The 25101-nt window shown below is 46.3% G+C and overlaps 4 protein-coding genes across 5 annotated transcripts in view; 1 reads left to right on the plus strand and 3 right to left on the minus strand.

Annotated features, from left to right (window-relative positions):
* Nucleotides 1-8037, minus strand: part of nfatc2ip (nuclear factor of activated T cells 2 interacting protein) — an 11844-nt gene extending 3807 nt beyond the window's left edge. The window contains exons 1-5 of the mRNA XM_087809221.1: nucleotides 7845-8037; nucleotides 4270-4359; nucleotides 4164-4218; nucleotides 3989-4091; nucleotides 3848-3925 (exon numbers count right to left, since the gene is read on the minus strand). Of these exons, the coding sequence (XP_087665347.1) occupies nucleotides 3848-3925; nucleotides 3989-4091; nucleotides 4164-4218; nucleotides 4270-4359; nucleotides 7845-7856 (338 nt within the window). The 5' untranslated portion in view covers nucleotides 7857-8037. The remainder of the gene's footprint in view (nucleotides 1-3847; nucleotides 3926-3988; nucleotides 4092-4163; nucleotides 4219-4269; nucleotides 4360-7844) is intronic.
* Nucleotides 8038-8232: 195 nt separating this feature from the next.
* Nucleotides 8233-14919, minus strand: sgf29 (SAGA complex associated factor 29). 2 transcript variants are annotated; one of them, XM_087809722.1, is made up of 9 exons: nucleotides 13183-14919; nucleotides 12581-12653; nucleotides 12446-12521; nucleotides 12299-12371; nucleotides 12179-12243; nucleotides 11840-12116; nucleotides 10459-10494; nucleotides 10214-10376; nucleotides 8233-8556 (listed from the first exon to the last, which is right to left on the minus strand). In XM_087809722.1, the coding sequence occupies exons 2-9, from the start codon at nucleotides 12644-12646 to the stop codon at nucleotides 8440-8442; spliced, it is 873 nt and encodes a 290-aa protein (XP_087665848.1). In that variant the 5' UTR covers nucleotides 12647-12653; nucleotides 13183-14919; the 3' UTR covers nucleotides 8233-8439. The 2 variants fall into 2 exon arrangements, with proteins under 2 accessions (XP_087665848.1, XP_087665847.1); XM_087809721.1 differs by having other exon boundaries at nucleotides 8234-8556; nucleotides 13187-14918.
* Nucleotides 14920-16019: 1100 nt separating this feature from the next.
* nupr1b (nuclear protein 1b) lies at nucleotides 16020-17307 on the plus strand. Its single transcript, XM_087809216.1, has 3 exons — nucleotides 16020-16248; nucleotides 16311-16449; nucleotides 17124-17307. The coding sequence occupies exons 1-2, from the start codon at nucleotides 16152-16154 to the stop codon at nucleotides 16439-16441; spliced, it is 228 nt and encodes a 75-aa protein (XP_087665342.1). The 5' UTR covers nucleotides 16020-16151; the 3' UTR covers nucleotides 16442-16449; nucleotides 17124-17307.
* A 5348-nt stretch (nucleotides 17308-22655) lies between these two features.
* On the minus strand, nucleotides 22656-24893 carry LOC148064347 (uncharacterized). The gene is made up of 2 exons (XM_087808862.1): nucleotides 24706-24893; nucleotides 22656-24325 (listed from the first exon to the last, which is right to left on the minus strand). Exons 1-2 carry the CDS (start codon nucleotides 24890-24892, stop codon nucleotides 23400-23402), a joined length of 1113 nt encoding a protein of 370 aa, XP_087664988.1. The 5' UTR covers nucleotide 24893; the 3' UTR covers nucleotides 22656-23399.
* Between the last annotated feature and the right edge of the window lie 208 nt (nucleotides 24894-25101).

Raw genomic sequence — 25101 nt, forward strand, 5'->3', positions numbered from 1 at the left:
TAACTAATCCTCCACAGATAGTATGTCTCAAACATACTTCTCTTAGTATACTAGAAGTTAGTATCATTAGGATAGTGTACGTACTAACTAGTAACTAATCCTCAACAGATAGTATGTCTCAAACATACTTCTCTTAGTATACTAGAAGTTAGTATCATTAGGATAGTGTACGTACTAACTAGTAACTAATCCTCCACAGATAGTATGTCTCAAACATACTTCTCTTAGTATACTAGAAGTTAGTATCATCAGGATAGTGTACGTACTAACTAGTAACTAATCCTCCACAGATAGTATGTCTCAAACATACTTCTCTTAGTATACTAGAAGTTAGTATGCATCAGGATAGTGTACGTACTAACTAGTAACTAATCCTCCACAGATAGTATGTCTCAAACATACTTCTCTTAGTATACTAGAAGTTAGTATCATCAGGATAGTGTACGTACTAACTAGTAACTAATCCTCCACAGATAGTATGTCTCAACTCACATACTTCTCTTAGTATACTAGAAGTTAGTATCATCAGGATAGTGTACGTACTAACTAGTAACTAATCCTCCACAGATAGTATGTCTCAAACATACTTCTCTTAGTATACTAGAAGTCAGTATCATCAGGATAGTGTACGTACTAACTAGTAACTAATCCTCCACAGATAGTATGTTTCAAACATACTTCTCTTAGTATACTAGAAGTCAGTATCATCAGGATAGTGTACGTACTAACTAGTAACTAATCCTCCACAGATAGTATGTTTCAAACATACTTCTCTTAGTATACTAGAAGTTAGTATCATCAGGATAGTGTACGTACTAACTAGTAACTAATCCTCCACAGATAGTATGTCTCAAACATACTTCTCTTAGTATACTAGAAGTTAGTATGCATCAGGATTGTGTACGTACTAACTAGTAACTAAACCTCCACAGATAGTATGACTCAAACATACTTCTCTTAGTATACTAGAAGTTAGTATCATCAGGATAGTGTACGTACTAACTAGTAACTAAACCTCCACAGATAGTATGTCTCAAACATACTTCTCTTAGTATACTAGAAGTTAGTATCATCAGGATAGTGTACGTACTAACTAGTAACTAATCCTCCACAGATAGTATGTTTCAAACATACTTCTCTTAGTATACTAGAAGTTAGTATGCATCAGGATAGTGTACGTACTAACTAGTAACTAATCCTCCACAGATAGTATGTCTCAAATCAAACTCTGCTGCTACACACTAACAGAATTTAGAATACAATTTAAAATCCTTCTCCTAACCTATAAAGCCTTACATGGTCTAGCACCAACATACATTAAAGATTTAATCCAAACTTACCAACCCTCAAGGACCTTACGATCCCTATACTCTGATCTACTAGTTATAACACAAATCTCTAAATGTAGATTCGGAGCCAGGGCCTTCAGTTTTCAAGCCCCTCTGCTGTGGAACAAACTACCGGCTTCAGTCCGGAGGGCAGACACCCTCTCTATGTTTCAAAATAATCTTAAAACCTTACTTTTCGATAAAGCCTATAATTAACTTGACTGTTTATCTCTAGCTGTCATAACTAACAAAACTGTTTATCTTAGCTGCTATAGGCTGAGAATGCTGGAGGAGTTTTAGTTTTAGTTTTAGACACCGAGCTCTGTATATCCTTCTTTTCTCGCCGGGGCCGTTCTGGCTTGGACGATTCGGGTGTGAGGGGCCCGGCGGGTGGGGCCTGTGGGTGCCTTGGGCCTGGTGGTGGTGACCGCTGGTGCCGCGATGGCCCTGTGTGCCGGCGGGGGGGTGGCCCGCTTCCGGGGGGTCTTTGGTGGTGTGTGGGGGCTGGTGCTGGCGGGGGTGGTGGTTGGGGGGTTGCGCTGGGGGCGGTGCTGGGGCTGGGGGGTTGCTGGTCCCGCTGACGGGGTTGGCGGGTGAACCATTATGGGTGGGGCTGGGGCTGGCCGGGTGTTCTGGATGACCTTCCGGCCCCGATGGCTTCGCCTGGTCTGTGGTGGGGGGCCTGTCTTGGGGTGGGTGTCTGCTGCAGCGGTGGCTGTGGTCCTCTACCCGCCCTGTGTGGCATGTGCTGTGGTCGAGGAGTTTGTCGCCCTTGGTCCTGGGGGTTCGTGGCCGGGTTGGTCGGTCTTTCGGGGGCTTCCCGGGTGGGGGGGGCCACACTGTGCGGGGCCACATTGGGGGGACGGCGGAGGCATTGGGCGGACCCATGTTACCGTAGAGACCATGTACCGCCCATGCAAGTGCTGCTGTCCCCCTGGGTGCTGCATGGTGGGTGGGGGCGGGGGCTGGGGGTCAGTACGTGTGATGGGCGGGGCCTCTGCACCTTAGAGACCGTGGGCCGCCCATGGAATACTGCTGGCCCCCCAAACTTCCCTCATGACATGGGGGAGGTGGGCTGCGGCTGTTGGGGACGGTCTACAGTTCAAAGATTGGGGGCCGTTCCCGGACAGCTGCAGCCCCATTGCCCCCACCCTGCCCGCACAACCGTGGCCCCCCTGTGACCCGGGGGACCTGGGCCGGTGCCTGGCCATTGCTCCCCCGGGCTCATGCGGTGGCACTCGACCCGGCTACTGGCCGTGTCCGCAGGGTATTGGGGGGGGCTCCGCCGCCGCTGCTGTGGTGGATCCCTATCTCCTTGACTCGGTCCCCTGCTATGGACTTGGTGGCAGCCTGACGGTCTGGGGGTCTTCCGTGGCCTGGCCTGGCCCCGGGGCTCTATCCCCTGACTGGTTCTTCTGGCTGCCCCTCTGCCCCGGTGCTTGTGCCTGGTGCCTCCCCCTCTCTGCTTCCTCGGTCGTCCTCGCCTGTGCTTACCCTCTCGCGCCCCCGGTTGTGGTCCGCCTTCTCGCTGGTGTTTGGGGTCGGCTCTGGTGGTTATCTCGCCTGCCGGGTCCTGGTCTCCCGCGGGTTCCTGCCGCGGCTTGGGCCCCTGTGTCTGGATCCTGCTGTGCTAGGTATGTGCCCTCTGGCCTGGCTATTTCAACCTCCCCCCCCCCCTCTATATATCTTCACCCGTCACCGGAGTCTGTATACCTGTGTATTGTATACATTTGTCCCAAACCCACACCTTTTTATTTCTCTCCCGGAGCCCCAGGGATCCACCTCCAGAGCTGCTGCTGATCCAGGATCTTCACCACGTCATCAGATCCCGAGTTCTCTCCAGCACCTCCATGGACCCTCCTACACTCTCCTCTTTTCTCTCACTCTATCCTCCCTCACTCCTCTCCTTATCCATCTGTCTACCCCCCCATCCTTCCTCCCAGCCGGTCAAAGCGGCAGGCCGTCAACAATGAGTCTGGTTCCGCTCCAGGTTTCTGCTTCTAAAAGGAAGTTTTTCCTCGCCATTGCTCACTGTACAGTGTTTTGTTTCTTGCTCTTTGTTGAATTGCTGGATCTATTTTTCCTTAATCAACTGTAGTCTTATTTCAACTGTATAGTGTCTTGAGATAACTTTGTTATGATAAGACACTTGAAATAAAATTGAATTGAATTGAATTAACAGGAAATGACGCGACAGCTTCTTCTTCTACTACTATTTAATGATGATTTCAACCAGCTGTAGGAACACTAGCGACACCTGCTGGCAGCACGTTTAGCAAGTTTTGAAAAAGAAATAAAGAAAAAATATGAGAATCGAAATATTTGCGAGATATTTAATCTGGTATCAGCAGCGAAGACGTGTTTATCCTCCTACTGCTGCTGAAAATACACCTGGAAGTATATGAACATACTAACTACACACTACTCAAGAACTTGTTTATCCTTACTTTATCATTTCTCTTTTTTTTTAATCCATCTTCCAGACATACAATAACAGTTCTGAACCAGGAAGGACTCACATGAGGGTCTTCCTGCCTCTGCTGGACTGCTTGTGGACCGGGCTCTCCGCGGGGGGGGACGGGCAGTGTAGGACCGCTCTACAGGTGAGAGAAGATGGACAGGTGTGATCATCTGGACTGGAGTCTCCGCCAGCCACTCACGGTTCACGGCTGGTGGTCTGCAGGCTGGTGGTCTGCGGCTCCTCCTCGTCCGAGTCGCTGACCACGGCGGCGGGCGTTTGTGACGAGGGTCCCGGGTCTGGGTCTTCGGGGACAAGAAACACCTTCATCTTAAAGAGTCACGAACAGCCGGACGAAGGTCTCGGACGTTAGTTACCCTTCTGGTGGTCGAAGAGAGGCGCCGGCAGCTTCAGCAGGAGTCGGCTGCTCACCTGAGGACACGGTCATGTGACGTCACTCCAGCAGGTGAAGGCTCAACTCACCTGGTTGGAGTAGATCTGCACGGGGGCCACAGTCGACGCGTCCAGGATGCGTCTGCGTTTGGTTGGAGGGACTTTGCGGCCGTTTGACACCTGAACTCACGTCAGAGGAACCACGTGATGAGTTTGACCTCTGAACTCACGTCAGAGGAACCACGTGATGAGTTTGACCTCTGAACTCACGTCAGAGGAACCACGTGACGAGAGAGAAGATCCTGATCGATCAGTGCTGTGTCTCAAATCGCATACTACTCTTAGTATACTAGAAGTTAGTATCATCAGGATAGTATACGTACTAACTAGTAACTAATCCTCCACAGATAGTATGTCTCAAACATACTACTCTTAGTATACTAGAAGTTAGTATCATCAGGATAGTGTATGTACTAACTAGTAACTAATCCTCCACATATAGTACGTCTCAAACATACTTCTCTTAGTATACTAGAAGTTAGTATCATCAGGATAGTGTACGTACTAACTAGTAACTAATCCTCCACAGATAGTATGTCTCAAATACTTCTCTTAGTATACTAGAAGTTAGTATCATCAGGATAGTGTACGTACTAACTAGTAACTAATCCTCCACAGATAGTATGTCTCAAACATACTTCTCTTAGTATACTAGAAGTTAGTATCATCAGGATAGTGTACGTACTAACTAGTAACTAATCCTCCACATATAGTACGTCTCAAACATACTTCTCTTAGTATACTAGAAGTTAGTATCATCAGGATAGTGTATGTACTAACTAGTAACTAATCCTCCACATATAGTACGTCTCAAACATACTTCTCTTAGTATACTAGAAGTTAGTATCATCAGGATAGTGTACGTACTAACTAGTAACTAATCCTCCACAGATAGTATGTCTCAAATACTTCTCTTAGTATACTAGAAGTTAGTATCATCAGGATAGTGTACGTACTAACTAGTAACTAATCCTCCACAGATAGTATGTCTCAAACATACTTCTCTTAGTATACTAGAAGTTAGTATCATCAGGATAGTGTATGTACTAACTAGTAACTAATCCTCCACATATAGTACGTCTCAAACATACTTCTCTTAGTATACTAGAAGTTAGTATCATCAGGATAGTGTACGTACTAACTAGTAACTAATCCTCCACAGATAGTATGTCTCAAACATACTTCTCTTAGTATACTAGAAGTTAGTATCATTAGGATAGTGTACGTACTAACTAGTAACTAATCCTCCACAGATAGTATGTCTCAAATCACGTACTTCTCTTAGTATACTAGAAGTTAGTATGCATCAGGATAGTTTACGTACTAACTAGTAACTAATCCTCCACAGAAAGTATGTCTCAAACATACTTCTCTTAGTATACTAGAAGTTAGTATCATCAGGATAGTGTACGTACTAACTAGTAACTAATCCTCCACAGAAAGTATGTCTCAAACATACTTCTCTTAGTATACTAGAAGTTAGTATCATCAGGATAGTGTACGTACTAACTAGTAACTAATCCTCCACAGAAAGTATGTCTCAAACATACTTCTCTTAGTATACTAGAAGTTAGTATCATCAGGATAGTGTACGTACTAACTAGTAACTAATCCTCCACAGAAAGTATGTCTCAAACATACTTCTCTTAGTATACTAGAAGTTAGTATCATCAGGATAGTGTACGTACTAACTAGTAACTAATCCTCCACAGAAAGTATGTCTCAAACATACTTCTCTTAGTATACTAGAAGTTAGTATCATCAGGATAGTGTACGTACTAACTAGTAACTAATCCTCCACAGATAGTATGTCTCAAACATACTTCTCTTAGTACACTAGAAGTTAGTATCATCAGGATAGTGTACGTACTAACTAGTAACTAATCCTCCACAGATAGTATGTTTCAAACATACTTCTCTTAGTACACTAGAAGTTAGTATCATCAGGATAGTGTACGTACTAACTAGTAACTAACCCTCCACAGATAGTATGTCTCAAACATACTTCTCTTAGTATACTAGAAGTTAGTATCATCAGGATAGTGTACGTACTAACTAGTAACTAATCCTCCACAGATAGTATGTCTCAAACATACTTCTCTTAGTATACTAGAAGTTAGTATCATCAGGATAGTGTACGTACTAACTAGTAACTAATCCTCCACAGATAGTATGTCTCAAACATACTTCTCTTAGTATACTAGAAGTTAGTATCATCAGGATAGTGTACGTACTAACTAGTAACTAATCCTCCACGGATGGTATGTCTCAAACATACTTCTCTTAGTATACTAGAAGTTAGTATCATCAGGATAGTGTACTTACTAACTAGTAACTAATCCTCCACAGATAGTATGTCTCAAACATACTTCTCTTAGTATACTAGAAGTTAGTATCATCAGGATAGTGTACGTACTAACTAGTAACTAACCCTCCACAGATAGTATGTCTCAAACATACTTCTCTTAGTATACTAGAAGTTAGTATCATCAGGATAGTGTACGTACTAACTAGTAACTAATCCTCCACAGATAGTATGTCTCAAACATACTTCTCTTAGTATACTAGAAGTTAGTATCATCAGGATAGTGTACGTACTAACTAGTAACTAATCCTCCACAGATAGTATGTCTCAAACATACTTCTCTTAGTATACTAGAAGTTAGTATCATCAGGATAGTGTACGTACTAACTAGTAACTAATCCTCCACAGATAGTATGTCTCAAACATACTTCTCTTAGTATACTAGAAGTTAGTATCATCAGGATAGTGTACGTACTAACTAGTAACTAATCCTCCACAGATAGTTTGTCTCAAATCAAACTCTGCTGCTACACACTAACAGGAAATGACTCGACAGCTTCTTCTTCTACTACTATTTAACGATGTTTCAACCAGCTGTAGGAACACTAGCGACACCTGCTGGCAGCACGTTTTGCAAGTTTGGAAAAAGAAATAAAGAAAAAATATGAGAATCTAAATAATCACGAGATATTTAATCTGGTATCAGCAGCGAAGACGTGTTTATCCTCCTACTGCTGCTGAAAATACACCTGGAAGTATTTGCATATATATACATTTATATATAATGTAACTTCCGTTTAAAACGTCACTAAGATGGAGCAGTTTAGTGTGGTTAGTGTCCATCGATCCATACTCAGTTTTGTGGGCGTGTTAGTACTTCACTTTAGTGTGCATGGCGCACTAAATTAGCATACTAACAATTGAGACGCACTAACGCACTAAAAATACTAACTTTTAGTAGCTAGTATGCGATTTGAGACACAGCACAGGTCTATCGATGAGCCACGTTAACGTTTGTAAGTTAGTAAGTTACGTTTGTATTAAACCATCGCTTTAAGAAAAGAGCAAACATACAAAGAATCAAAGTACTTCCGGTTGTTTGTCAACTAATTAAACAATTTAGTTTCAACGGTGTTTGTTCAACTTTTACCTTCAGATAAAAACACTTGTCTTTAGCAAATTCAATGTTCTGGAGGGAAAAATACCACTTTATTTGTTTCTCAAACGATCGTGTGGTTTTGATTGACAGTTTAAATGTTTAAACATCTTTAATGTCTAAAGTATTTCGTTCGTCACTCACCGCTTCCGCCATTTTTGTTTGAGTTCAGATGCGTTCACGGAGCCTCGGAAATTATCAAACGGCTGTTTTTCTTAAGCTAATTCTCGACCGGGTTCTGATCCAAATCCCGCAGTGTTGCTTGTTACGTCTCTACATATATGGCGTAGTTGCTACTCGTTCAAAGTAACTTCCTGTCCACCTGTGTGACGTTTACGATAAACAACAGTGGACGTGAGGCGTCGATGTCCCACTTTATCTCGTTCCTTTAACGTGTCACAACGTCTGACGTCATTTGTAAAGGTCGTTTATCATCTGTTCAAATTCTATCAACACTTTTGACAAAAACACTTTATTGACGTGTTTGTTATTGTTTACATTTGTTGTTGTAATTCATCTTTGCACGTTTTATTCAATGTATGTTAATGTGACACAAACTTTTGTCTTCACACATTTTATTCAAAAGGTTTCCATCAAAGTTCACATTAGTCTCGTACAAAAGAACATAAAGATCAGGAACAAAGCGACGAACACAGTTCTTCAGGGGTGTTGACCGGTTCCTGAGTCAGCATGATTGAAGATCTCATCCCAGTGGTTCCTCAAACCCGTCCTCCACCTCTCACTTCTTCTTGTTCTCCTTGCAGGCGACCACGTAGCGCTGAGCCACGTTGAGCGGCGGCGAGTAACCGTCGGCGTACGACGTGTCTTCGAACAGAACCGAGTAGTCGTCCTGAGGCTGAGGTCAGAGTTCAGGGTTAATATCACAGTGTGTGTGTGTGTGTGTGTCTATAAGTGTGTGTGTGTGTCTATAAATGATGTGTGTCTATAAGTGTGTGCGTGTGTCCAAGTGATGTGTGTCTATAAATGATGTGTGTGTGTCTATAAATGATGTGTGTGTTTGTCTATAAATGATGTGTGTGTGTGTCTATAAATGATGTGTGTCTATAAATGATGAGTGTCTATAAATGATGTGTGTGTGTGTCTATAAATGATGTGTGTCTATAAATGATGTGTGTCTATAAATGATGAGTGTCTATAAGTCTGTGTGTGTGTCCAAGTGATGTGTGTCTATAAATGATGTGTGTGTGTGTCTATAAATGATGTGTGTGTGTGTCTATAAATGATGTGTGTCTATAAGTCTGTGTGTGTGTGTGTGTCCAAGTGATGTGTGTCTATAAATGATGTGTGTGTGTCTATAAATGATGTGTGTCTATAAATGATGTGTGTGTGTCTATAAATTATGTGTGTGTGTGTCTATAAATGATGTGTGTGTGTGTCTATAAATGATGTGTGTCTATAAGTCTGTGTGTGTGTGTGTCCAAGTGATGTGTGTCTATAAATGATGTGTGTGTGTGTCTATAAATGATGTGTCTATAAGTCTGTGTGTGTGTGTGTGTCCAAGTGATGTGTGTCTATAAATGATGTGTGTCTATAAGTCTGTGTGTGTGTCCAAGTGATGTGTGTCTATAAATGATGTGTGTGTGTGTCTATAAATGATGTGTGTCTATAAGTCTGTGTGTGTGTGTCCAAGTGATGTGTGTCTATAAATGATGTGTGTGTGTCTATAAATGATGTGTGTGTGTGTCTATAAATGATGTGTGTCTATAAGTCTGTGTGTGTGTGTGTGTCCAAGTGATGTGTGTCTATAAATGATGTGTGTGTGTGTCTATAAATGATGTGTGTCTATAAGTCTGTGTGTGTGTGTGTCCAAGTGATGTGTGTCTATAAATGATGTGTGTCTATAAATGATGTGTGTGTGTGTGTCTATAAATGATGTGTGTCTATAAGTGTGCGTGTGTGTGTGTGTCTATAAATGATGTGTGTCTATAAATGATGTGTGTGTGTGTGTCTATAAATGACGTGTGTGTGTGTGTGTCTATAAATGATGTGTGTCTATAAGTGTGCGTGTGTGTGTGTGTGTCTACAAGTGTGTGTGTGTGTCCAAGTGATGTGTGTCTATAAATGATGTGTGTGTGTGTGTGTGTGTCTACAAGTGTGTGTGTGTGTGTCCAAATGATGTGTGTCTATAAATGATGTGTGTGTGTGTGTGTGTGTGTCTACAAGTGTGTGTGTGTGTGTCCAAATGATGTGTGTCTACAAGTGTGTGTGTGTGTCCAAGTGATGTGTGTCTATAAATGATGTGTGTGTGTGTGTGTGTGTCTACAAGTGTGTGTGTGTGTCCAAATGATGTGTGTCTATAAATGATGTGTGTGTGTGTGTGTGTGTCTACAAGTGTGTGTGTGTGTGTCCAAATGATGTGTGTCTACAAGTGTGTGTGTGTGTCCAAGTGATGTGTGTCTATAAATGATGTGTGTGTGTGTGTGTGTGTCTACAAGTGTGTGTGTGTGTGTCCAAATGATGTGTGTCTATAAGTGTGCGTGTGTGTGTCTGACCCGGTTCGGCGGCGTGTGGATCAGCGCCCGGTAGAAGCAGGTGGTTTGTGGGTACAGAGCCAGAACCAGCTGGTCTTTACTGAACAGAGACTCCGGGTCGGTCTCAGGGTTGGCCTTCCACTGAGGCAGAGGGATGATCCTCCTCCTGCTCAGAGTGTGTCTCCTGAAGGACAAACAATATTAAGCCCCGCCCACACCTGGGCTGGAAATGTTCCGGTCGCTCCACCAGGGGGCGCAACACTCACTCTTTCCCTTCCTCGTCGATGTCGTCAACCTCGTACCTGGACAAGAACAGCAAAGTATTTGTTCACGATACTGTATCAATATTCCTCATTTATTTTAATAATAAATACATTTTTCATCTTTTAAATCATATTTTAAATGAGGTTCTTTTAATGTCTATATTTTAATACAATTTGTGTAAAATGATTAGATTTAAAAAAAATAGTAATTGTATTTATAATATGTAACATATTTATAATATACATTTTAAATACATCTAAATTAACATGCAGGTAAAGATGCAATCAGACGACTGAGGACGAGAGGATACAGTGACTCCAACAGCTTTTAAAGCTTACGACTTCCTCATGGTAGGTGTGTGTTTTTTTAAGAGTAGTTGATACGATATGTATCACGATACAGTGTCAACAATACGATACATAGTGATATATAGTGATAGTGTGTAGTAACAAGTATATGTGTGTAGTATTGTCCAGTACTTGACTCTGGTGTTGTGATAGTGTAGTAACAAGTATATATGTGTAGTATTGTCCAGTACTTGGCTCTGGTGTTGTGATAGTGTAGTAACAAGTATATATGTGTAGTATTGTCCAGTACTTGACTCTGGTGTTGTGATAGTGTAGTAACAAGTATATATGTGTAGTATTGTCCAGTACTTGACTCTGGTGTTGTGATAGTGTAGTAACAAGTATATATGTGTAGTATTGTCCAGTACTTGACTCTGGTGTTGTGATAGTGTAGTAACAAGTATATGTGTGTAGTATTGTCCAGTACTTGACTCTGGTGTTGTGATAGTGTAGTAACAAGTATATATGTGTAGTATTGTCCAGTACTTGACTCTGGTGTTGTGATAGTGTAGTAACAAGTATATATGTGTAGTATTGTCCAGTACTTGACTCTGGTGTTGTGATAGTGTAGTAACAAGTATATATGTGTAGTATTGTCCAGTACTTGACTCTGGTGTTGTGATAGTGTAGTAACAAGTATATGTGTGTAGTATTGTCCAGTACTTGACTCTGGTGTTGTGATAGTGTAGTAACAAGTATATATGTGTAGTATTGTCCAGTACTTGACTCTGGTGTTGTGATAGTGTAGTAACAAGTATATATGTGTAGTATTGTCCAGTACTTGACTCTGGTGTTGTAGTATTTACAGACCACATGACTCTTGACGAAGTCGTAACTGCTTTCACTTGTTTTCAAACCATAATATTTCTAAATATCAGCTTTAAAAGCTGCTGGACTCACTGTATCTTCTCGTCCTCAGTCATGGCTGGGATCTCTCAGGATTGAATAGTTCCTTTATCTGCGGAGGACTCCAGTGAAAATGTAATATATGGACCAAACCCTCCCGGTAACAACTGTCCCTCAGACGTGGACCCACTTGTTGGTGGCGTGGCTGTAGCTGACCACCTCGGCCAGGATCCACTGCTCGTCGCCGTCCACCGCCTTCACCCGCGCCGCCACCTTGTCGCCCTGCTTGGCCACGTAGTCGCCGCTGGCGGGCGTGGCGCCGCACAGAGGAGGCGGACTCTCGCCGGGCTTCCCGATCCACAGGGGGAGCGTCATGGCCGACTGCTGCAGCAGCGTCATCAGGACGCCGCGCCTCATCGTCTTCCGAGGCGGGTCGCTGTCGCTGTACACGCCCGCCATCTTGGCCGCTGCACACACACACATGTTGAACGCCATCGTGGCTCGGCGGCGAAGGAGAGCGAGGTCGTACCGATGCGACGCTCCTCCAGCAGAGACTTGATCTCGGCGATCTTGTCCAGAGAGTGTCGCAGGATCCTGCCACAGAGGAGACGTTCAGAGCGTGAGACGGAAACCGAGGTCGGCGTCTCACCCGCACTCGGCCTCGGCGTCGGCCTTGGCGGTGGTGTAGAGCCCCCGCAGCTTGGTGCGGTAGTACGGAGACGCTGCGAGACAGAAAGGGTCGGCGTTACGCTCGCGGGACTCGGGGTCACTCGGGGTCACGTGAGCGAACACTGACTTTTGTTCTCCGTCTGCATTCTCTCGTGGGTCTTGTGGACGTTGAGCAGGTTGTGTTCGCTGCGGGAGCGTTCCTCCTGGAACCACAGGGGGGTCATGGACCGGCTCAGAGGGACCGGGTCTCAGAGGCGCTCACCTGGGTCTGCTTGATCAGCTGGTGCAGCTCCGTCAGCAGCTCCGCGATCTTCGTGTCCGCAGACATCTCCGAGCTGCGAGATCATGACGTTCAGACATTAGTGACTCGAGTTCTCTCTGGTTTCCTCGCCGTCTCAGAAATCATAATCATAATAATAATCTATTTATATAGAGCCTTTCTAGACCAGGGTCACAAATCGTTAACCTTTTCAAGATTCACACAATAATGTATAAAGTTGGAACAACTCACTCAGAGTTTAACCTTCACGTTAAATAATAATCATACATTTATTTAAAGGTCAAATACAGACACAATTAAAGCAGCATTTAAACACATTATGACATAAAAAGCAACATAAATGAAAAGTAGATTAAATCAGGTTTACTAGACAAGACACTAGTGTCAAATATCCACCTCGTACTTGAATAAGGCGAGTATTTGTTGTTACTTATTGCCTGAGGTGTTAGCCTGCTCGGTAGCTAACAGCGTTAGCCGCGAAGCTTCGTTCATTTGTTGCCTAAAATAACGAACTGAAAACGAATCAAACGGCCTCCTTAGTTCCGCTGTGACTCCGATGGTTCGTTGGAACGATTGAAACATACCTACCGGCGGTATTTCACTGTTTATTTGGAATTAAATCGATATCAAGGCTAACAACAACAACAGCCATTTGCTTCTTCGCCTGCTGTTGTGCTGCTGAGATGCAACAGCGCCGCCTGGTGGATCCCAGGTTGTAGTGTTTGCCGTCAATGCTCAGAATGATTCGAGTTTTCAATGAATGACTTATAAATGTGCAGTCAGGGTCAAAGTTCAGAGTCTGAGCTGTTGAGCACGCAGTGACCGTGACCCCAACACTTGTTATCGCTGCTGCACCTCAGACCCGACAGGAACCTCTTATCATCTTCGATAAACACTGAGTGACCCAGATCTGCCGTCTGACCCAGATCTGTGTGTCGCACCTGCAGCCACGAGCCCGACTCTCAAACTGTAGTAGTACGCAGTATAAATGATATTAAACGTGTACAAATATACTTCTAAACTACACCTATCATAACACTCTATATTACTGACTATTGTTGTGTATCTGTGAGAGAGACGAGGGAAACATGTATAAATAAAATACTTTTCATGGTTTTATTTCAATTAAATGAGTATATGGTATATATAAAAACAGTAATACTTTAGAATGCACTGTACTATCAATCTTTGCCTCTCAAAACCCAACCCTTATGTCCCCGTCGTGAGGTGGAAACAGGTAAATCACCCGTGAAGTGGATCCAAATGATTACAGAAACATTGAAGGAAAAGAAACCACCTTGGAGATGAAGACTCTTGCATGCAAGCTAGAGAGAAAATGAAGACGCACACTGAAAACCATATGGAGAAGGTGCGTCGGAATCTTCTATCCCCTAGGCAACCGACCAACATCGCAACCTGGAACATCAGAACCATGTTCACAGCAGGGAAGACCACAGTCCTTGCAGAGGAGATACAGGGTTTCTATCCTCGGCCTATCAGAAACCAGATGGCTCCAGTCAGGAGAAGTCAAACTGGCCAATGGTGAGTCCATACTCTGGACACGCAGATGAACGAGCACCATACACCGAGGCATTCATGCTCTCAAAAGAAGCACAGAGGGCCCTCATCAGCTGGGTCATCAGTTCAAGAATCATCACTGCAAGATCCAAACCACCCATAAAAGAATCCACTCTCGAATCATACAGTGCTTTGCACCCACCAGCAATACTGATGAGGACCTGAAGGACAACTTCTACAACCAGTTACAACATCTACTCCAGACCAGAAAAGAAAAAGACCTTCTCTTACTCATGGGCGACATGAAGGTGAAGGTGGGAAATAACAACAATGGATACGAACTGGTTCTGGGAAATCATCGTATGTGACAACAATCTGCTCATAGGAGGATCCAAAGCCACCTGGATATCACCTGACCTCACCTCCCTAAACCAAATAGACCACATAACTATAAGCAGGAAGTTCAGGCCTTCTCTCCTGGACGTACGAGTGAAGAGGGGGGCAGACGCCGGGACAGATCGCCACCTACTGGCTGCGAAACTCCAACTCAAGCTAAAGCGCTGCAACAACCTTCTGACAGCAGAACACAATTGAACCTACAGTTCTTCCAGGACATCGGAACATCTGAACTGTATCAACGCCTACAGAACAGTTTCAAGCAAGAACTCCAACGATCAGGGGAGAGTACTGGACCAGCCTGAAAAACATATGGAAGGAAACATGCCTAGAAGTGGTCGGGAAGAAGACAACGAAACACAAACCCTGGCTGTCAACAGAAGCACTGGAAAGAAGAGAGGAGAGCAAAGAAAGACACACTAAACAAATGCAAAACCCTTTCAAAAAATCTTTATCATCTTCTTCATCTTTATCTTCATCTTTATCTTTATCTTTATCTTCTTTATCTTCTTCATCTTTATCTTCATCTTTATCTTTATCTTTATCTTTATCTTTATCTTCTTCATCTTTATCTTCATCTTTATCTTTATCTTTATCTTTATCTTCATCATCATCTTCAACTTTATCTTTATCTTTATCTTTATCTTCTTCTTCTTCATCTTCATCTTCATCTTCATCATCTTCATCATCATCATCATCTTCCTCATCTTCAACTTCATTATCTTCATCATTATCATCATCATCATCATCATCTTCACCTTCATCATCATCATCTTCATCATCTTTATCTTCATCTTCATCATCTTCAACTTCATTATCTTCATCTTCATCATCTTTATCTTTATCTTTATCATCATCATCTTCATCATCTTCACCTTCATCATCATCATCATCATTATCATCATCATCATCATCTTCATCATCATCTTCACCTTCATCATCATCATCTTCATTATCTTCATCATCTTCATCATCTTTATCTTCATCTTCATCATCTTCATCATCTTTATCTTCATCTTCATCATCTTCAACTTCATTATCTTCATCTTCATCATCTTTATCTTTATCATCATCATCTTCATCATCTTCACCTTCATCATCATCATCATCATCTTCATCATCATCATCATCTTCATCATCTTCATCATCTTTATCTTCATCTTCATCATCTTCAACTTCATTATCTTCATCTTCATCATCTTTATCTTTATCTTTATCATCATCATCTTCATCATCTTCACCTTCATCATCATCTTCATCATCATCATCATCTTCATCTTCATCATCTTCATCTTCATCATCATCATCTTCATCATCTTCATCATCATCTTCACCTTCATCATCATCATCTTCATCTTCATCATCATCATCGTCATCATCTTCATCATCTTCATCATCTTCATCATCATCTTAACCTTCATCATCATCATCATCATCTTCACCTTCATCATCATCTTCATCATCATCATCTTCATCATCTTCATCTTCATCATCAGCTCCTCTCACCTTCCACACCTTCCTCCTCCTCTTCATCAGCTGATGCAACATCAGGATCAGCTCCAGTGGGAGGATCTTCTGCTGGACTATAAAAGCTGAAGTTGTTTTCATCTCAGAGCAGAAGTTCCTCCTCAGACTCACCATGAGTCACGTGGACGTGAAGAACATCGAGCCCAGCGAGTTCGAGAACGAGCACTATGACCAGTACGAGTACTACAACCTGAGCGACAAGTACGCAGGTGAGACGTCACCCTGCATGACGTCACAGGCGCGGCTCCCTGCATGTGTTCTTCTTCCTCAGAGGGGTCTTCAGCGAGGAAGGGTCGCAGCAAGAAGGAGGCGAGCGACAACACCAACAGACCCAACCCTGGGGGGCACGAGCGCAAGATCGTGGAGAAGCTGCACAACTGCGAGAAGAAGGACAAGGAGTGACGGCTCAGGTGACGTCACGCACACACCTGCGAGTCAAGACCTGTCGACGTCATTGTGATGGATTTTTATTATATTTTATTGAACTTTCTTACTCCTATGACGTCGAACGAGTCTTTTGGTTCCGCGCCAAGAATCCACGCTGGCAGTTTGTGTTGCGCTCGTCACGTGACGTCATTTATACACGCAGAAATAAAGCAGCGGAAAGTATTAAAAGATACAAAAAACATGATTTTATTGTATTTATATATCGTTTATTTTAAACAATCTAACAAAAAAAGCACTTTATTTTTACAAATATTTAAAAAATATTCACCTCCATGTTTTAAAGTATCAATAAACACAGATCTGACAAAAGAACAAAAAGTCCCTGCAGTTAGTATTTAACAGTATTTTCTGGAACTCCTGTTGTGTTATCAGTTTTATCTTGATCTTTAAAATATATACTTTATTGAGTATTGTTTTGATTGTTTAAGCGCTTTGTGACCCTGGTCTGGAAAAGATCTATATAAATACAAATTACTTACTTAAGTACTAATTTAACTGTTAATCATTTTATTTTAAAAACTATTCTTTTATTTGAAGATCTTTGAGGGAAAAAAAGCGTATTTTATATGTTTTACGATTTAAAATAAAACACAAATAAAAGAGGATTAAAAAAGATTTGACCTCTGACCTCCCGCAGGAGACCCTCGGACGGCTCCCCCCCCCCGGATACTGACCCCGGTCTCCACGGCGACGGACAGAGACGAGCGGACAGACCAGCGTCTCGGATGCTGAGGAGGGTCCGGCCCTGAGGCCAGTGCCCCCCCCACCACCGGCGCAGACGACCACATGTGGATTGTTGTCCATTAAAGTTTTCTTTTTCATCCAAGTGTCGTGTTTTGTTGGTCAATGATGGCGGACGGCGAGGAGGGGGAGGGGGGCGGAGCCTATGACCTCTGACCTTTGTTTCTTGTCTCCAGATTGTCATAAAATGATCTTTAGTTCGAGTTAAAAGGTCTGATGCTAATGCTAAAATAATGCTAATGCTAGCTCCAGGAACATGACATCAGCGACCTGTCAATCACTCCTAAAGTGCAGCCCGGGGGCCTTGTGTGGTCCTTTTACTGTATTCATGTGGTCCTCATGAGGCCAAAGATGTTTTTCTATTTCATTTATAATCGCAAATAATGGTCATAAATCAGGTTTTTGTTGACTTTTTTCATTTTTTTACAGCTTTTATTTCCCTTCAAAAAGTTTAATTAAATACAGGAAATACTAATTGAGATTTTTTGGTAAAATAAAAGTAACAAAACACTAATACGACCATTTTCGCTTGATTTTATACTTTTAACTGCTTTGTTTGTGACGGATGTCCCCTCACATCACCCACTGTATAATTGTGGCCCCTGAAGAACTTGAGCGCCTCCCTGTGGAGACATGGTGCAATGACAGAACAACTCGCTGTATATAAATAGATCCAGTCATTGAAGCAGTTCTACTTCATTGGTGCTCCGCCCTCTAACGGCCTCGCTATTGGTTTACCCCGAGGCACCGCCACGTCTCTGAGAAAGCTAAATGAACTCGCCACCCAGCAGGGGGCAGTCCACTTCCTATAAAGGCGGGAAACACCCGCCGCACTTCCTCCTTTACAACTCAGCGAGAAAGCTCCTGACAGTGGAATGTAATGATGGCGATGAATATTGAAGTGAACCATGTGTGCACGAAGACTCCCTGAAGAGGAGACACAAGTCTGCTTCGTTTGCCTAGAGGCCCAAATCACACGTGGTGATTATGTGGCCTTCCGAGCGCTTCCCACGGCTTTTGACAGTGTTGGGAAGCGTTCGAGGCTTGTCGACCCACGCCGCCTCAGATCATGATTATGATCAACACAGGACTGCCATGTTGTTTAAGAAAACAACATGGCAGTCCTGTGAGCTGCACTCGACAAGCTCACGTTCCAACGTGTTGGACCCTGATGAGTCGAGCTGAGTCGTCCCTCGATCATGAACAGACCGCGACGAGGAGGACGACTGGCTCGCTGCATGGAGTCGACCATGAGGTGTGCGAGAGCGATCAGGTGAGTATCTCTTGCAGACACATGGCCCTCCTGCAGCACTCGATGGGTTCACCTGAGAGAGAGAGAGGTGTTAGTGTGCATGTGTTTCAGCCTGTGACGTCACAGGCGTCATTAGAACCTTTCGTCGCTAATGCTAAGCTAACATGCTAATGCTAAGCTAACATGCTCCGCCGTTCATAGACGGCGAGAGTTTCCTCTCAGAACACAGTTCGGAGGAGGTTTTAAACCCCTTCGTATGGGTCATGCCGAGACTGTAATAACGGAGTCTGTCCACACGGATGAAGGACAGACTCAACCATGTGTTTGTTTCCAGATAAGCAAATGTCCACGAGACCGGCTTGATCAGCTGTGTTTACTTCACTTCCGTGTTGACATGCGCTGACGGGGTTTGACCGCCGATGAGCGTTGTCAAAAAATCCCGGCGCCATGGATGACGTCACGTTTGGCGGAGAAACGCCATGGAACAAGGCGAGGAATGGCCCGGCAGGAGGCGGCGCAGCAGGAGTCGCAGCTCCGCCATCACCTGCATGGGCGTGATGACGAGGAACGACGGGGATACGGCGCTCGGAGACGGAGATCCCGTTAGTCTGCCTCTTTATCTGGTGTTGGAAGGGGGAAGCGTCACCAGAGACCAGCCACCCCAGCAGCACCAACAACATCGGCAACAGCGGCGTTCTTAGACGGCGTGAGTTTCCTCTCAGAACACAGTTCGAAGGAGGTTTTAAACCCCTCCCGTCCGGGTCATGCCGAGGCGGAAAAGAGAAAACGCCATGGAACTGACGCAACATGGAGCTTTTACGCGCGAGTTTTCTCGCCGTTCTGAAACCAGGCGAGGGCAAGGAGCTTTCGCCCCTTCTGGTCGATCAACTGGAGAGGTGCGTGGCGGTCGGATCTCACGAGTGATGAGCAGGTCAGGACCGCCAGCGGAGCTTGAGAATGTACTGGACTTGGTGAGTGATGCGGTGCCGACGCGCGCGCGACCTATTCTGAACTCACATCAGCTCCGGTTTAATTCTCCAGCACATTCCTCCACATCGCAGGTTTTGTCAGCTCCGGTGACACTAAGAAGTGCTCAGGGAGTTGGGAAGACTTCCGGGGGGGAAAGGGAACACGCACGACGCGCATCTGAGGTGTCTCACGCGCACTTGCGCGTTTCTTTCTTGGACGTTCGCGGGGGCGGGCCGAAGGACAACCCAAAGTTCGCCAGGGATGTGGTTCTGACAGAACATTATTCGGCTTGGAGTCGCCTGGTTTTACTTCATTCCAAATGGCTGGGGTGAGTAATCAGGCGGGGCTGTGCGCTCCAATTTGCCCGTCAACCCCCGCGTTTTTCAGGGATTCTCTGGACTTGTGTGGCGGAGCAGGAGAAATGATCCTGTTTGAGAAACGAGGTGTCTACTCTGCTGCAGAAGGAGGTCGTAGAACTGGTTCCTGCAGCCGAGATGATGACAGGGTTTTACTCCCGGTACTTCCTTGTGCCAAGGAAGACCGGGGGTTCGAGGCCCATTCTGGACCTCAGCTATTTGAACAAATTCATAGCTACCCGCCCGTTTCGCATGTTGACGGTCAAGAAACTGCTCTCAGGTGTAAGTCCAGGAGATTGGATGACATCTATCGACCTGACCGACGCATACTTTCACATACCGATAGTCAAGAGACATCGAAAGTACCTGTGTTTCGCCCTCGAGGATCGTGTGTTTCAATACACTCGACTTCCGTTCGGCTACTCTCTGGCACCTAGGACCTTCACCAAGTGTGTGGAGGCGGCACTGGAGCCACTAAGAGTGAGTGAGGTAAGGATCTTGACCTATCTGGACGACTGGTTGATCCTTGCCAGGTCAGAGGCAGTTACGTATCCAGCCCATTCTCCGACTGACAACACAGTTGCTGGAAGCTCGGTGTCATGTGACAACAGCAGGCACTGTTATGTCCCTCCTGGGGCTCATGGCAGCAGCTCACACGGTAGTTCGGCTGGGCTTGCTGCATATGAGGGAGCTTCAGAGATGGTTTGGTCGTCTCAAGCTAGACTTCAAGCGGGAACGAGGTCGGAAAGTGCGCCTTCCCGCTCGGGTTTTGCAGGACATCCAGTTTTGGAACTCTCTAGCCAACCTCAGACGGAGAGTTCCATTGGGTTGCGTCCTTCTTGCACTCAGGTGTTCACAGACGCTTCTCTGACAGGTTGGGGAGGCACCTTGGGTCAGGCCTACGCCAGCGGGTAGACCAGTGTACAGTCACACAATCTGGCTAGAGCTAAAGGCAATTACAATGTCCTGCTTCACCTCTCTCCCCAACTGTCACGGTCCAATGTCCTAGTGCTATCCGACAGCTCCACCGCCGTGGTGTACATTAATCGCCAAGGTGGAGCCAGATCCCCAGCCCTTCTGAGTGTGGCAAAGAAGTTGGCTGTGGGCAGACCGTCACTTGCTTTCTCTCAGAGCTCAGCATGTACGGGCGAGCTGAACGCAGTAGCGGACAGACTGTCGGGTGGGGGCCGTCCACGACGAATGGGGTCTGTCCGAGGCAGTGGAGAGCCGAGATATGGTCTTGGTTCGGTCACCCGGTGGCAGACCTCTTTGCCAGCAAGGAGAACTTCAGATGTCCTCTCTGGTTCTCCCTCAGGGCATCGGATTGCCCCCACTAGGCGTGGACGCTTTAGCCCACTTGAGTTGGCCGGCCGGACTACTGTTCGCCTTCCCTCCTCCGCGGCTCCTCCTCCACTTAGTTCGGAGGACAAGGCGGGAGGGGCTGAGGTTAACACTGGTAGCGCCAGACTCCCTGGTGCGCATGACGGTCAGGGACCCGTGGGCCATCACTTAGGCCCCCGCTGCCCTGGGCCGGCCTCTCGAAGTGTGGCTCCTGCACGGGACGAGTTGAGAGGGACTTGGCCCCGTCGACAGGCAGGCTTATGCCTCGAAGTGGGGGATTTTCTCCCGCTGGTGCCGCAGACAGGTCCTGTTTGGTCTCTGCTGTCCTGTCTTTCCTGCAACTTTTGCTGGATAGCGGACGGACTTGGCGTCACAGAGTGTTCGCATCAGCCATAGCTACGAGGCATGTCGGGTTGAGGGTGCTTCGGCTCGCGCCCACCCTCTGGTGGCGCCTTTTTCTTACGGGGTGCCTGCAGGCTTCGACTTCCTGCAAGTCCTTCCAGCCCTCAGTGGGATCTCCAGTTTGTACTGGACTCTCTCACAGGCCCGACCTTCGAGCGTCTTGACCAAGTCCCACTGGACATCTTGTCTTCAAGGTATCGCTCATTCTGACACTAACAACCACGCAGAGAGTGGGTGAGTTTGAGCTCTCTCCACTAGCCCTGAGTCTTTCTTGGCATCGAGGAGTCTTCGGTGTCATTGCTGCGGGTGGCTGTGTTAGGCGCTCTGATGCCCTATTCATCTGCCGCAGTAGATGCCGACGGGGTGAGGCGATCTCCTCCCAAAGGTTTCTCATTGGGTGAGATCGGCCATTATCCGGGCCTACCGAGCAGTGGGTGGATCTGCTCCTAGCGGACTGAGGGCACATTCCACCCGTGGTGCGACAGCCTCAGTGGCTCTTCACTGGGTGTGGCAGCAGAGGTCATCTGCTCAGCTGCTTCTTGGGCGTCCACGTCAATCTTGCTAACGCCTAATCTCCTCGACGTGACGCCGGGATGAATAGCTCATACGGTTTTGAGCGCTGCCGTGCCCCCCTCGAGGCCCACGGCCCCAGTAGACTTGGATCCTGGGCTGGCAGGGCCCTAGCGATGCTGCTTCAGGAGCGGCGTCCAGCTGGGGGTACATTTATCCCGTCAGGCTTCGCCAAACCAACCAATAGCGAAGCCGTTAGAGGGCGGAGCACCAATGAAGTAGAACCCCTGAGTTATCTATCATAACCTCAGGTTCTACGAATTGGTGCGAAGCCCTCTAACCTCGTCGCCCAGCGGCCGCCCTTCTCGCTGAGTTTTCAGTTGGAGGAAGTGTGGCGGGTGTTTCCCGCCTTTATAGGAAGCGGACTGCCCCCTGCTGGGTGGCGAGTTCATTAAGCTTTCTCAGAGACGAGGCGGTGCCTCGGGGTAAACCAATAGCGAAGCCGTTAGAGGGCTTCGCGCCAATTCGTAGAACCTGAGGTTATGATAGATAACTCGGGGGATTTAGTTGTTTTTAAAACGCAGAAAATAACAGGAAATGAATAGAAAAAATACAGATTTATTGCCCACTTGTCTAATGAAGCGACTCACTGGCGCCCCCTACTGAGATGATCACTTTATTAAGAATACTAATATCTCTGAGGTCACAGACAAATATCAAAAATAAACACGATTCAATTTTCTTTTTACAATAAACATTAAAAGGTCAACGAGGTTCATGTCGTCTACACTAGAGGGCGCTGTGTAAGTATATCAGTGTCAGAGTATTGAGTATCTTTGTTGAATTGTTGTTTTTTCTTTGTAATAATAAATACATTTAAAAAGTTGAATATTGTTTTTTAAGTTTGAGTTTTCAATGTCGTCACATGATCCTCTTTGACTCGTACGATTGGCTGAAAGTTGGTCCAGTAGCTCGGGGCTCTATTGCTTTGGTCTGATGACACTATTAGAGCAACATTTAATCTTGAATTTAAAGGACCACAAATGAACATTTAGAACATGTTTGAATTATTAGAAAATCAAACTCCATGTTTAAAAAATACCAATTATTGAATTCAATTGTTCAAAAAGACAAATAAACTATAACGTTTCAATAAAAAGTGACATAAACTCAATATTCTGACGACACTGATGTACTTCTAGAGACGCCGCCTCCCGTCTGGATTCCCGTTGTCATGGAAAAAACAACCTCTGTAGACAGCCTGAAGAAGCAGGAAGTGACATCACCGGTCAGAGGTTACAATCAGAGCTTCGGTTCCCGTCACCCCGGGGTCAAGAGTGCGTCACGTGTCGACCCGGAAGCAGAGGTCGCGCCTCAGGTGCACCTGCAGGCCGCTGGCGCGGGTGAAAGGTCGCGAGCAGCGCCCGCAGCGGTACGGCCGCTCGCCTGAGTGCGTGCGCTTGTGCTTCTTCATGGTGTCGCTGTCGCTGAAGCGCCGGCAGCAGTGCGGGCAGCTGTACGGCCGCTCGCCCGTGTGGATGCGCAGGTGGCGCCGCAGGTTCCCGCGCTGGCTGAAGCTCTTGGCGCAGACGCCGCAGCGGTGCGGGCGCTCGCCCGTGTGTGTCCGCAGGTGGCGCCGCAGGTCCGCCGACTGGGCGAAGGACTTGCAGCACCAGTCGCAGGCGTACAGCTTACGCTTCTGCTCCAGGTGGAGGCGCAGGGCGGCGGCGTGGACGAATGCCTCGCCGCAGCGGGCGCAGCGCGGCGCGGCGCCGGGCGGGACGTCGTCCTCGGAGTCCGGAGAGTTTCTGTCCACGACCGGACCGGTCCACTGCGTACCGACCTCTTTGTCGCCAGGAGGGGGCGACCTCACCGCCTCCAGCGCTTCCTGTTTGACGGGGTGCTGAGGGGGCGTGGCGCCCGCAGGAGAGGCTCCTCCCCTCACACCGACCTTCGCCGCGTCTCCGTGGACGAACAGAACCGAGGTTCGGGTCTGGACCTCCTGGCCAGCAGGGGGCGTCAGTGTGTGCTCCTCTGGTTCTGCTTTGACGTGAGCAGCGGAAGTGAGGCGCACCTGGCAAGGACTTCTCACGGGCGCCTCCTGGTGGCCGTCCAGCGCCTGCGCAGGTGCGTCTCTGGGCAGGAAGTGAGTCGCGGTGGCGTCGCTCAGGCTCGGGGTCCTGAGGTGATGCAGGGTCGAGTCCGGCTCCTCCAGGTGAAGGACCAGGTGTTCTGGGGCTGGTTCTGCAGAACCGGACCGGCCGGACTCTGGACACACGAGATCACATTGGAGTCAAAACCAAGTGAAAATAGAAAAACTTTTCTCGTCTTCAATCACATGAAATAAAGATGTTTATTTTAATTAAATTAAAAAAAACTGTTTCTATAATAATTCTACGTCACCAGCAACAGCATCGCCAGTCACGTGATCCCGTGTTATTGTTGAATGGAAGCCGTTTTGTTATATTTATATCTGTATAACTCGTGGTTTCTGCGACGACTTTAACTTTGAAATCCACCGAATGCGTCAGAGTGAGACTCCTGGTCGAGTGTGTGTTCTCTGTAATCGTACGGTTAGCGGTTCCGGTGAAAACCCCCGGTGATCGTTAAACGAGCCGGAAAGTCAAGGAGGTTCGGCGCGCACTCACTCAGCCAGCGGCTCTCGGCCTCCACAGCCTCCCGCAGCTGCCGCCGCAGAGCCTCGCTCTCCCTGCGGGCCTGGGCCGCCTCCTCGCGGTACTCGCCCACCGTGTCCTCCACCGCGGCCAGGACCTCCTTGACCACCGCGGCCAGCCGCTCGGTCAGGAACGAGCTGAGCAGCTGCAGTCTGGTCATGATGGCGGCGGAAGTGACGTGGGTGGACGAGACGCTCCTTCACAATAAAAGCTCTTTATTTAAGGATTTGGTTTGAATAGAAACGGTTTAATGATGTTTATTAATAAACAACAACAACAACAACAACCAAAGGATCATAACAGACGCGACAGGATGACAACATCCAACCAGCACACGCTGAGACACACACACACTGAGACGCACACACA

Source organism: Callionymus lyra, chromosome 15, assembly GCF_982586985.1.
Source record: "Callionymus lyra chromosome 15, fCalLyr1.hap1.1, whole genome shotgun sequence".
In the NCBI taxonomy this organism is placed as follows: domain Eukaryota; kingdom Metazoa; phylum Chordata; class Actinopteri; order Syngnathiformes; family Callionymidae; genus Callionymus; species Callionymus lyra.